General features: G+C 38.2%; 1 protein-coding gene across 1 annotated transcript; it reads right to left on the bottom strand.

The window, feature by feature from the left end:
* Positions 1 to 581: 581 nt before the first annotated feature.
* On the bottom strand, positions 582 to 7,628 carry chac2 (ChaC, cation transport regulator homolog 2 (E. coli)). Its single transcript, XM_033984754.2, has 3 exons — positions 7,236 to 7,628; positions 6,046 to 6,081; positions 582 to 1,669 (listed from the first exon to the last, which is right to left on the bottom strand). Exons 1-3 carry the CDS (start codon positions 7,368 to 7,370, stop codon positions 1,280 to 1,282), a joined length of 561 nt encoding a protein of 186 aa, XP_033840645.1. The 5' UTR covers positions 7,371 to 7,628; the 3' UTR covers positions 582 to 1,279.
* Positions 7,629 to 12,450: the final 4,822 nt, after the last annotated feature.

Below are 12,450 nucleotides of genomic sequence, written 5' to 3'. Positions count from 1 at the left end.
ACCAACCTCGCTGTTAGCATCACTACTTCCTGTTCAATTGTGTATATGAGGTTTTGGCGAGTCACGGTAAAATGAATAAATATTTAAAGATGAGGCAGTGGACAAGGAGCTGCAGGTGGATGTAACTGACAAAATGTTAAACACTACACAAATAAAATACTTCACCAGAGACACTTCTGTCTTTAGAAAGAAACATGTTTGTGTCGCAATGCTAACGCTAATGCTAATATTTGAGGTATAATAAATATTAAAACAACAAAACAGAAGTATTCTACATTTGAAATGATTGGGTAGTCTTTATTTTAATAGGTTAATTATTTTATGTTTTCTGGTTTTAATAAAAGTGACTGTTAGCTTTGAAACGCAGTGAGCTAGCTAGCATGCTACTGTGCACAGAGCCTATTAAAAGACTATTTGTTTATTAAACTTGGGCATTTTGTGGCCTGTAGTAGTACTTTTGTTTGAAATACATTTATTGTCACAGATAAGTTGATGGTGGATTTTTACCCTCAACTAAAAATGCTGGTAATAAGTGTTGTGTTTATGAGAGGAAAGAAAACACAAAATAAACTAATATTTTTATCTCAATTTTAACATTTATTTGAACATCTGTAGACATGAGATTCATTTCCTCAATGGAAGACACACAAATACAATTGGCCAGTGTAGTAGTATTAGCAGTCATTGATGAACCACATTTTGTAAGATGAAACCACAGACTGTATAAAGAAGTGGACGGTTAATATGAACAAGTCTGACAGCAGCAGTTACAGAGAGAGGGCCACAGTTTTTCAATAAAAAGCTGATTGGAGCCAGAGTCGATGAAGCCAAAAGCACATCTATGCTCACTTCCTGTTTGGAACGCCGCGGCTAGCAGGTTAGCTATGTCCATTTATATATACAGTATGGTTGAAACACTTAATACAATTAGAGGTCAACTTTTGACTATTTTGGCAATTTCTTTGGAAACCATTGAAGTTTTAAAATGTGAGATGTTTTGCCATTTTATTTTACATTTTTTCAGTTTGTAACTAGATTATTACAACAGATCAAACTGAGCATATAGTTCTCAAATGGCAGGAAAAAATAGCTAAATCTGAAAATAATTTAAAAGCAACTGAAACTTGCTTTTTTTTACTAAACAAAAATAATTTAAACTGGGTCCAAATGTTTCCATAAGTTACATTCGTTGTTCATGTAGTGTAACGTTACAGTTCCATGTTAAAACAAACATGCATGTTAAAAATTTCCCTTCTGACGCTCCGTAGTAGCTTCCTCATCACCCCATCTGAATGAGCTTACTCTTCTGTAGCTTCTCCCTCACCAATCTTTCCAAAGAAAATAAGTGAGGATCAAAATCGTCCGGCGCTATCGTCCTGACCGCGTCCGCCAGCTCGAAAAGATACTCCGTGTTCCTCCCGCTCGGGCCAGTGCTTTCCACGATCTGATTGGCTATCTCCTCCAGGGGGGCGGGGCCGAGGTAGTTGGGGTTGTCCTGGGAGCCGATGTACAGTAAGGTTTGGCTGGGTTTGATCTCGGGGGAGGGAGGGTGGGGGTGAAAGGTCACGGTGATGACCTGGTAACCGCCTTTTTCGCGGTAGTCGAGGTAGCGCTTCACTTCCTCCTCGCGGCCCGTCGGCAGCTTGTAGGCCACGCCCCAAACGCAGCCCTGTGGAAAGACAATAGAGAACTTTAAGTATTCATAAATCCATTCATAAAAAATGTACCTGGATGACAATTAATCTGAATAATTATGACTCATTTAGCATTAAAATCGACTAAATACCCCGTCTTATTTTGCATACAATTTGTACAAACACATTCTGAAATGCATGTGGGTCTTGTATTAGTTTGTGTAAAATATGAACTCTGAGCACTTAAAATAAATAGAAAAAATAAATCTAACCGTAATCACAAAAAGTCTTAATTAGCCCTAATCTGCACTATACAAACTGAATGCTAAAAGACAGCAACATCATCAAAGTCACCATGTGTTGATACTAAGGAAAAGGCCTGATACGTGACGCTGATTTTGATACTACAATAATATAACTCGCTGTTAAATAAGATGAAATGTAATTTTCAACACAAAAAAGTAGTTTCTGTAAAATTACCACGTCTAGTTCTGATCAAAACTGTTCAAAATCTATCCAGAAATGGCACAATTATTCAAGTTTATTTCTATAACACATTTAAAACGACTTGAGCTGAGCCAACAAATAGTCAACAAAAAAAACAACAAAAAATAAAACAATAAAACACTCGTATATCCTGTTAAATACCAGGGAAAAGAGGTGGGTTTTCAGTCTAGTCTTAAACTGCCTTAAAGACTGAGAGGATCTGACAGGTAGAGGGCGCTGTTCCATAGTCTAGAGCTGCAGTAACTCCCTAAAATAAAGAGGACCCACAGAGTGCAGACGGGACCCATAGAGTGGAGACATTTAAGACAATTATATCCAATTCAACAGACTTTTTCTTCAGTATTGATACATCAACTCTAAGATTAAGTGTAGGTTAAGATACCCTTCACTTTATTGTCCTCTGCATTTGACCCGTCCTTTAATACAGCAGCACCGTGTCCAGGGACCCATCTCCACATCTTGTTCTAGTCTTGGTCAGGATTCAGGAGGAGCTGGAGGATTTGATCTTTGTGCGTGTTTTGGGTTGATATGGGAAACAGGAAGAAACCCACGCAGAAACATGCAAGCTCCACCCGGACACAGGGAGAACGTGCAAAGTCGGAACGTTCTTGTTGTGAGTCTCGGGTGAAGCTGGCTTTGCTCCCAGATTGCGCCCCCTCTTGGCCTCTGGTGTGTTGTGCTTTGCTGAATCATTCTCAGACTAAACTCTCTTTTTCTAAACCAAATCTCACCTTTATCCTGATCCCGAGCGCCGCCTCCATCCATCAGTGGCACAAACACACTTCTGGCTTCCTCACTGTACTCGTCTGTTCCCTCGCTCTCTCCCTCTTTCTCTATCTCTATCTTTACATCTGTATCTCCACGGTGATGACAGAGATACATTTTCCAAAGCGCCAAGGTCGGACGACAATGCAGCGTCCTTTTGCTTTTGTTGAACTAGATCCTCCTCCTCTCCGTCTCCTCTCCACTTCCTCCGTCTCTTTACTACTACTCCCTCCTCTCCTCCTTTCGTTTGCTTCTCCTCCTCTCCTCCCCTCCTCTTCCCCTGCTCTTCTTCCAACTCCTCTATTCCTTTCTCTCTGTTCTCCTCTCCTTTCTCCCCTCCCCCTCCTCCTCTTTCTCTCCCATTGTCCTCCTCTTCTCTTCCTCCTCTGCTCCCCTTCCACTCCTCTCCCACTTCTCCCCTCTCCCCTTCTGCTCCTTCTCCTCTACTCCTTTTATTTTCCTCCTCTCCTCCTCCTCTTCTATGCTCCTCTTCTCCTCTCTCATTCTTTTGCTCCTCTTCTCCTCCTCTTCCATGCTCCTCTCCTCCGCTCCTCTCCTGTTCCTCTCCTCTTTTCTCCTCCTCCTCCTGTCTCAGTTCTATACACGTCGTTAGTCGTTTCACAATGGTCCATAGTGAGTTTGAAGCGTTGCTGATCAGAGCCGTGTTGTTGAGTCTCATTTTAGACAGAGGGAGCTGCATCAAAGAATGTAACGCTAAAACACTAAAACTACAAGTAAAATGTAATGTAACTGTAATCTAACTGTAATCCAACTCTAATGTAACTGTAATCTAACTGTAATGTAACTGTAATCTAACTCTAATCTAACTGTAATCTAACTGTTTTACCTTTATCCAAAACAAACTAAAACTAAAATAAAAAACATGTATCTGAATTCAAACTGGAGTCTTAATGGCTTAAAGCTCCAGTAGTATCATTTATTCTGTTTTTTTAAAGGGCCCACCGCCACCACCTGCTTGTCTCCTTGGAGATGTGGCCTGGAATGTTCCGCAGTATGGTATTAGACATGGCTATCTCCAACTCGAGCTGCAGGTTAGATCTCTGGAGAGGCGAGTCCACTCACAGTAAGGGGTCTTTTTTAGTGATAAAATAAAACCACATGTAATTGGATACATGCCAGATAGATGCGTTTAATGCTGTACTGTGGAACATTCCAGGTATAACAATTGCATCTCTATGGAGACAAGTAGATGACAGACACTGGCTTATTTCAGCTTTTGAAAGATAATGAAGAGTCCACCACCAGCTTCTCTCCATATAGATATGCCCTGGAATGTTCCACATTATGGCATTAAACATATCTATTCCCAATGGAGAAAAGCCACATAGATGAGTTTAATGCCATACTGCGGAACATTTCAGGAATAACAGTCACATCTCTATAGAGACAAGCGGATAACGGACACTCCAGCGAGAAAGTTACATAGTGCACCTTTAAAGTTCCTATATTATGTTTATTCTGTCTTTTGAAGAATAATGATGGGTCCACCACCTCCTTGTCTCCATGGAGTTGTGGCCTGGATTGCTCCACAGTATGGCATTAAACATATCTGTCTCCATGGAAAAAAGCAGCTGAAGTTACAGATCAGTGAAGAGGCGAGCACACGGTAAGAATGTATGTTTTTTAAGGTATTTTTGAGCAATAAAAACACTTGTAATAGAAATAAAGCAAGACGGACGTGTAAAGCCCTACTGTGGAATATTCCAGTTTTGTTTTTTAACTCTCCAGTTGCTGTTCAGTTTGTAAAATCAGAATTGTACCTCTCAAAAAGCCTAAAATCCTCCTAAAATAAGTTATCTCTTTGGCCTTGTAGCAGCTCGTTCCACATTCATTCTACAGGTTTTATGAAAGGCTGGAAACAGACTTTTTTGGTATTCAGAAAAGCAAATATTAATGAGATTTTTCAAGCCAAATGGTGAGTGAGTGGAGGCAGAGGGTCCCAAGGTCACGGACTTGAATCTGGAATCGGCTGTGACAAAAAACCCTTTAGAAAGTTGTTAAACAGCTTGAGATGTCACTGGGTTTAAGGTCTGAGGTTTGGCCTTTAGCAGGTCACTTCTGGTCACTCTACAAATGTACGAGCCGAACAAGAAGGAACAAACATGGATGCCGTCAAAGATGAATACAGTCAAAGATGAATACAATGGTCGTCGCTAATGGGGACGTTTACACAGCCAGGAAAAAAAGAGGGAACTAGAAGGAGCAGGTAACTCAGTCAGATCTGATTTTTGATGCAGGTAAACCATAGACTATATGTAAATGGACATAGCTAATCTGCTAGCCACTACGTTCAAAATAGGAAGTGAGCATGGGCGTATTACAAGTTGTAGTGTCCAAGTTGGTATTGGTACTGAAAAAGCTGGATCAGTGTATGCGTCACTACTTTTAAAACAAAATTGTCTTGCTTAGACATCTACAAATGACATACATGTGCTTCTTGTGTTAGTTTATCAGTTCATAATCCAGTCTCTCTCAAACTTAATGCCGCTGGGGTTGTTTCAAATGGGCTCTAAACGTATATTGCAAATCTAATTATAATCCAACACGCAGCATCAACCAACTGTTATGGCTTTTTTTAGCATAAATCTTTATTTGTATTATTATGGATCATTTTGACCTAACCTTCATAATACCATCTGTTATGTATGTTATGTTGTTATGTCTTTTCTGTGTGTCTAGCAGCCTCCAGCCACTTTGATTAGACTAAACTGGCAAGATTCTTTTGGTGGTATAAATACTCTGTATTGTTTACATTTGTCAGCTGAGGGCGAGACGACACTGCTAGGGACACAGCTCTTTGACAATTGTGCACAGTTGATTCAATAAACCAGACTTTTGATTCGAGACAACTTCTATGTTGATTTTTATATCTTTAAGGCTTTTTGACTATTAGAAATTCCACAACACAACTCTTACCAATATTTCTCCTGTTTTTGATTCAGTGCTGACCAACAGCCTGTACAAACACTTCACTGTGTTCGTCATCGGTTAAGTCGAATTCATTTTAAGACACTCGCTGAACTGAAGGGAGCAGCTGACAACTACCTGCTTAATACTTACCGTCCTTTAAGAACAAAAACAAAAATCAAACAGGTGTGATTCATAACAAAAGTCTCACCTCTGGGTCTTCCACCAACGTCACGACTCGCCCGGGCTGAAAAACAAGAAACAGGGATGTTACTAGCAGTCGATAAGGAACACACACATAAACATTTTGAAGTTTGATATATTTCTGAAGTAAGACTGTATATTTACATATTGTGGTAATAGTGAGTGGGTTTATTTACAAATTAAGAATAATTATAATTTGTTTGTGTGTCCATATAAATGAAGTCACAGATTACGAATATATTTTAAGGCTTATTCTTCATAAAAAATCTCACATTGGTTCATGTCAAAGTCATCATGATTCAGCAATTTTTCACAATACACAGTAGAAATATAGGTGCTGTGTGTTCGCTCAGCAAATCAAAACAACTATTTATCCTCGAGGGGCGATTTTAAGCAGTTAAAACAATAATAATCATTTTCAGAGCAGTTTAAGACAAGAAATGAGCAGGTAGGGTCTAATGTCAGGTCGCAAATGGGAGTAAAAGCCCCCTAAGTATAATTTAGTAATAATAAAACAGCTAAAATATGAATTTAAACATCACTGAAATAATAACAGTGTGATACCTGTATTTAGATTTCTATAAGTAGTTTAGGGCCCATATTACGTTGTTTTCTGATCTATGTTATAATGCCGTACATACCTGGAGTTGTGTTTTGTTTAATTCACACGTTTAACACACAAACCCTGCATATTTAAGCTGAATTCTTCTCTCAAACTGAAAACACTGTTCCACTTTGTGATGTTATGTGGTAGTACAGGTGGTTTTAAACTCCATACACCTTCACTAGAATCATTTGGGTCATTTCAGCCCTGGAATTCTCAATCTCTAGTGAACTTTACTTTAAAACTACCACTTCATGACATCACAAGGTGGAACTGAGCATTTTGAGCATTTTGAATAATAAACTTTTATTCAAACATGTGTGAATAAAACAAAACACCACTCCAGGTGTATTTTTGAGGAGGTAACAGCATTAGAACATGACTTGCAGCTTACAAGAGTCAATTTTGTGTAATACAGGACCTTCTAAGATCAACTCATAGTGATTATTGCAGTGTACGAGCAATACTATTACACGACCAAGCTGCTGACAATAACCCCAAACAAAATAAATGAGTAATATTTCGTTCAAAAATAACACAAATCTGACTAATACGAGTGAATGTGCGTCAATAGCATTATGGGCATTACTCACTTTGCCTGGCACGCCTCTGTGATCCGTGCTGCCTTGCCAAAACCTCCGACTAAAGCCTTTTATGAACCCGATTTGCTTTTCTTCATATGGAAAATCCACTTTCCAAATGAGTGATCCGTAACCAAAAACCCACATGGTTCAATGTGTAAACCCGCTGCACATACGCTCCAAGCTAACAGCAGCCTTCAAGCTAACGGACCCTTCAAAGGCTTAAAAATACATCTAAAGCTATAAATATTAACGCCGATGTCATCCCCGAACAAAATTAGTCAGCTGTTAGTAAAATAAATGCGTAAACGTAGATAAAACGAGTGGAAATACGCGTTATTTGACATGTTAGCTAAGTCCACAGATCAAATCATATGTAAAGGACGGTATCTTATCACTTTAAACGAACATCCGCTTTGTTGCTTTCAAAATAAAGCACCCTTCAATACATTTTCAAAATTATCAAAATAAAAAGTGGCTTTGTTAAGTTTAAATAACTTTAAAAATAATGACTAAATAGTTATATACACTATACGACTTTATATCCACCTTACTACTTATATTTGTTAATATTTGCTTTTATTGTGACAGTAAAAATGTATTCCGGATATCAAACAGGTGTCATAGACAGATGTTTTGAGAATTAGAATAAGGAAATACTTGTTTAGCAGGTGGTGTTTAAACCCCAGATACGTAGATATTAAAATATAATTATCCCACATACTATATAGGCCTTTACGTTTAGCTTTGTGTTTTATTTTGTCATTTCTTGCTAGTCTAGTTCATGTGTCAATGGGATTAACTTTGTTTGTTCACCTGTGATATCTTTGTGCTCGCTAGACATGACCTTCACCTCTTTTTCCAGGGAGTTTGCAGTTCTAACAGAAAAGATCTATTATAAACTTAATCTAATCAACTATAAACTTTTATAAATCCATGAGAATCCAAACAGAAACGCACTGAGAAAGAGGGTGGCGATATTTTCCACGACCCCTTAACATCACATGAGACAAATAAAGTCTGTTCACAATTTTAAAATTTAATCACAAAGGCAGTTGATAGCATATATTAATTATATTTGTTCTATTGTACTCTGTGGTTATAAAAGTTTTTGATCACATTGCATTTTTGTATGTCAGTCATCTTGTTCATTAAAGAGGTGTCTTTTTGAACAAACCTCTAAGAAATGTCTCCTCCTCAAGAGAAAGCACAATGTGGATCATGGGTTATGTGGAACTATGTTGAAGATATCATGTATGGAACAAAGATACGGGACATTACTGAACTAAAACGAACGGCAAGAAATTCAGTGTTGTCTTGATGTGCTTCATGGGACTACTGGAACCCATATAGAGGTGGATTAAATGAGGTAAGAACTTTGGAAACCACTGAGTACAATGGAACAAGGCTGATTAAAATATCTTATCAACTGCCTTTGTCGCACATTTCTTCATGGACGCCCTGTACAATGGAAGAATAGGAACGAATAGCTTAGTGAGAGCATAGGCCATTATTAAAACAAGTGCAACATGAAAAAATTGGCATATTTATCAATACTGTCACCTTTAATAATCTGGAATTACAATTAAAATCTATTTCAAGATATGACAAGTGTCTTGGTTGAAGTCTGTTGTGGAGTGAAAACTACTTTCAGCTGATTTCTTTTCACATATATGTTTGAAGCGCGGATATAGTTTAGGATAATGAAAATTTTAGATCTAGCGTGACAAAAGGACATTATATTCCATTGACGAACTGTTCAGAAATACAGAATGGATTAGGGTTGCACCGAATCCGATACGACACTGGTTTCAGATATCAGTGCCTATACTGAAAATTTTACTGGATCGAATATCAACTTCCAAATATCGGTTCTGTCGATATCTTGGTTGGTTATATGCACTGATGTAATGAGACTATTTACTTTTTGTATTCGGCCCAGAAAATCTCATAATATTTGAACTTTTATTTACACAAAGTTGTTCTGTCATTACTTGAGACATAAGAAAAACTGCACATATTTGGATTGTTTTAGACGTATTGTATTTTAGTTTAAAGGAAAGAAATACTGTGTTCAGTCTCTGCTCTGGTATTGGTTGATATCGGGTATTAGCCGTAGACTGTATATACAAATGGGCATAGTTAACCTGCTAACCAACATGTTCCAAACAGGAAGTGAGCATGGGCGCGCTTCTGACTCCATTGACTCTGGCTCCAATTCACTTTCTATTGAAAAACTGTGGCCCCTCTCTCTGTAACTGCTGCCGTCAGACTCGTCATTTTGGTCTTAAATTATTCATTTTAACCCGCTCTACCTCAACCCTGGTGTTTTTATTTCACCATTTTGACAAAACAGGCGCTTTCTTTCCCCGAGGTCACTTCCAATAGCGTTAGCAACAGGTTTGATTGACAGCGTTGCTAAGGGAAGGGATGTTACTGTCAGCAGCCTCGCTCTGAATTGGCTCTTTAGAACGGATCATGTTACTTATGTGAGGCATTTGACATAAGCCTCATATATACAGTACATGTTCTGTATATTTTTGTGGGGCTGTAGCTAACCTCATGACATCACTGATTATGTATAAGCCTAAAGCTGCATGTATTTACCATGTTTTTCCACTCCTCTGTCCTCTACCTGCTGTTCTACCTCTAAAATGTCATCTCCGTCACTCAGACACCACCCTGACCTGGATAATTGGCACCTTATGCAACACAATTTTTTTTTTTTTTTTTTTTTAAATAACATTTTTTTTAAAGAGCCCCAGTTTTACAAGCGTACTGGGAGGTTGAGGTTGTTGTATATTTTCTCGTTAAACCCTCACAAATCCCCGATGAGCGATGGCATTTCGACGATCAGTAAAGCCTCCCTCTGTTTGAAGCAGGTGGAGCGGCGTAACCTTAAATGGCTTCCACAAACGCAGCGGTTCTCAAACTGTGGGGCAGGGACCAATCACAGAGCGGCTTAAAGTACATTTAGACTTGGACGTGTGGAATATTAAGTTGGACACAGCTCACAGTTTACAACAGACTGGATCTTAGAAGAGCTAATATCTGCTTTGTTCCTTTAAAAATAAAACAAGTGTCAGAGCATTTTTAAAGTGATCAAAATTAAAAATAGTGTTGTTACATTTAAATTGGTATAAAAGTGATTCATAAATAGTCAAATACATTATTACGACTTTATAACGTTACTGCTTAAATCTGTTAAGATGTGCTTTTATTTTGAAAGAAAAAAATATTTAAAAAATTAAACTGGAGTTATAGATGTTTTGAGATTTTTAATGAGGAAATAAATAATAAAATAATAATAATAATGATGATGATAATAATAATACTTAAAAATGCTTAATGATAATCATGATAATGAATAATAATAAAAATTATAATAAACTAACTACACATATTAATGTCATATTGTGGAACGTTCCAACCAGGAAAGTTACATAGTACACCTTTAAAGCTCCTATATTATGTTTATTCTGGCTTTAGAAACATAATGAAGGATCCACTATTTGCTTGTTTCCATGGAGATGTTGCTTGGAATGTTCCACAGTTAGTGTTAAACTCTTTTTCAAATACTTCTCTGAGTAGTTTTCTAGCACCATATACTTTAACTTAAGTAACAGTAAATACTACTATAGTGTGAAACTGTACATCATTTTGTATTTGCAGTGATTCTGGTGATGGTTTTGCTGTGGTTCCCAGGACGACTGAGGGATTACAGAGAGTTTCTTTTTACACTACATATTACAATAATATTACAATATGCTTAATATGCTTTTTATTACTCATTAGGCTTTCTAGTTAAGAGGTAAAGGTATAGATATAATTAGTCGGGTGAAATTGTTAATGGGGATACATAAAACTCAGAAGAAGAACCACAGTCTGTATAAAGAAGTGGATTAAGTGAGTGTGACGTCACCCACAGCGTTCAGCTTCAGTCAAATGAAGCTCATCGAGGCTAGAGCAGTTATAGAGTTTTATATTATAACGCTAGTGGGAGTGATTTCAAGGGAAAGAAGGCACCTTATTTGTCTGTTATTAATGTTCATATCTTGATTTATGGACACTATAATGAAATAAAAACCCCAGGATCATGTAGAGCGGGTTAATACGAACATTTTAAGACCAAAATGACGAGTCTGACAGCAGCAGTTACAGAGGGGCCACAGTTTTTCAATAGAAAGTGAATTGCAGCCAAACTTGCTACAGCCGGAAGTGCGCCCATGATCACTTCTTATTTGGAACGCGACGGCTAGCAAGTTAGCTACATCCATTTATATATACAGTCTATGTTAAACTCTTATAATACAGATTTGAGCGCTTCATGCCCCTCCTCCTCCTCTTCCTCCTCTTCCCCCTCCTCCTCCTCTTGCTCCTCCTCCTCTCGTCTCTCAGTGAGGACAGCCCTCCCTCAGTCCATGTCCAGAGCAGAGACAGATGGGCAGAGGCAGCAGTGAACGAAGCCATCTTCTGGAACGAACATTTGTCACCTTAGGGACACTGCAGCCTGACTACACCAGCACCCATCATCTCACACACACACACACACATACACACACACACACACACACACACACACATGTATACACGACTCTCAGCTCATTCACACAATCACACAGGCTGAAGGACACTTAGAAAATCAGGTTCAGGGATTTAGAAAGTGGGACATTACTGCTCAAGAGATTTGTGTAAATATGTGTGTTTTAAGGCTGTCAGAAGTATCAAAAAACAGATGCTAATACATACTAAAACTATATCGAAACTACGTACTCATTTAGGCAGGTATCGATACTAAAGTCACATTCTCTGGACAGAAATAAAGTTTACTGAATATCTTTATAATGATGTTGAGCTGTATCTTTCACAAGTATAAGACACATAGCGTAGTGTACACCCATGGACCACTGTGAACCTACTGGACGACTGAGGGATTACACAGATATAAGACACATGGGAATTGAACACAAAGTACTGCCATAATGAGGAAAATCACATTCTATTGTCTGAAGAAACAGTTTTCCATAATTTTCAACATATTCCTTAGTATTGAAATCAACTTGAACATTGACTTTTCAAATCTTTAACCGTGTTCTAGTCGTTTCTTCTCATTGAGCCTCTGAAGTTGTATTTGGAGTGATTCATGTTTGAGTAATCTGTAATCGCTTATTTTGAAGATGCCATTTTGCCGATCTGCCCCCGTTTTCACCTCCACCTGGACACGCCC

This window comes from Periophthalmus magnuspinnatus, chromosome 19 (assembly GCF_009829125.3).
Source record: "Periophthalmus magnuspinnatus isolate fPerMag1 chromosome 19, fPerMag1.2.pri, whole genome shotgun sequence".
Classification (NCBI taxonomy): Eukaryota; Metazoa; Chordata; class Actinopteri; order Gobiiformes; family Gobiidae; genus Periophthalmus; species Periophthalmus magnuspinnatus.
The sequence above is the reverse complement of the archived record's forward strand: the minus strand, read 5'-3'. Positions and strand labels throughout refer to the sequence as shown.

What these genes read in the sequence shown, in the direction of transcription:
- chac2 (XM_033984754.2), bottom strand. Translation starts at nt 7,370, where the DNA reads ATGTGGGTTTTTGGTTACGGATCACTCATTTGGAAAGTGGATTTTCCA. An exon ending in ACAGAGGCGTGCCAGGCAAA is followed by an intron (nt 6,082 to 7,235) that starts GTGAGTAATGCC and finishes CTTGTTTTTCAG; the next exon opens with CCCGGGCGAGTCGTGACGTT. An exon ending in CGTTGGTGGAAGACCCAGAG is followed by an intron (nt 1,670 to 6,045) that starts GTGAGACTTTTG and finishes GTCTTTCCACAG; the next exon opens with GGCTGCGTTTGGGGCGTGGC.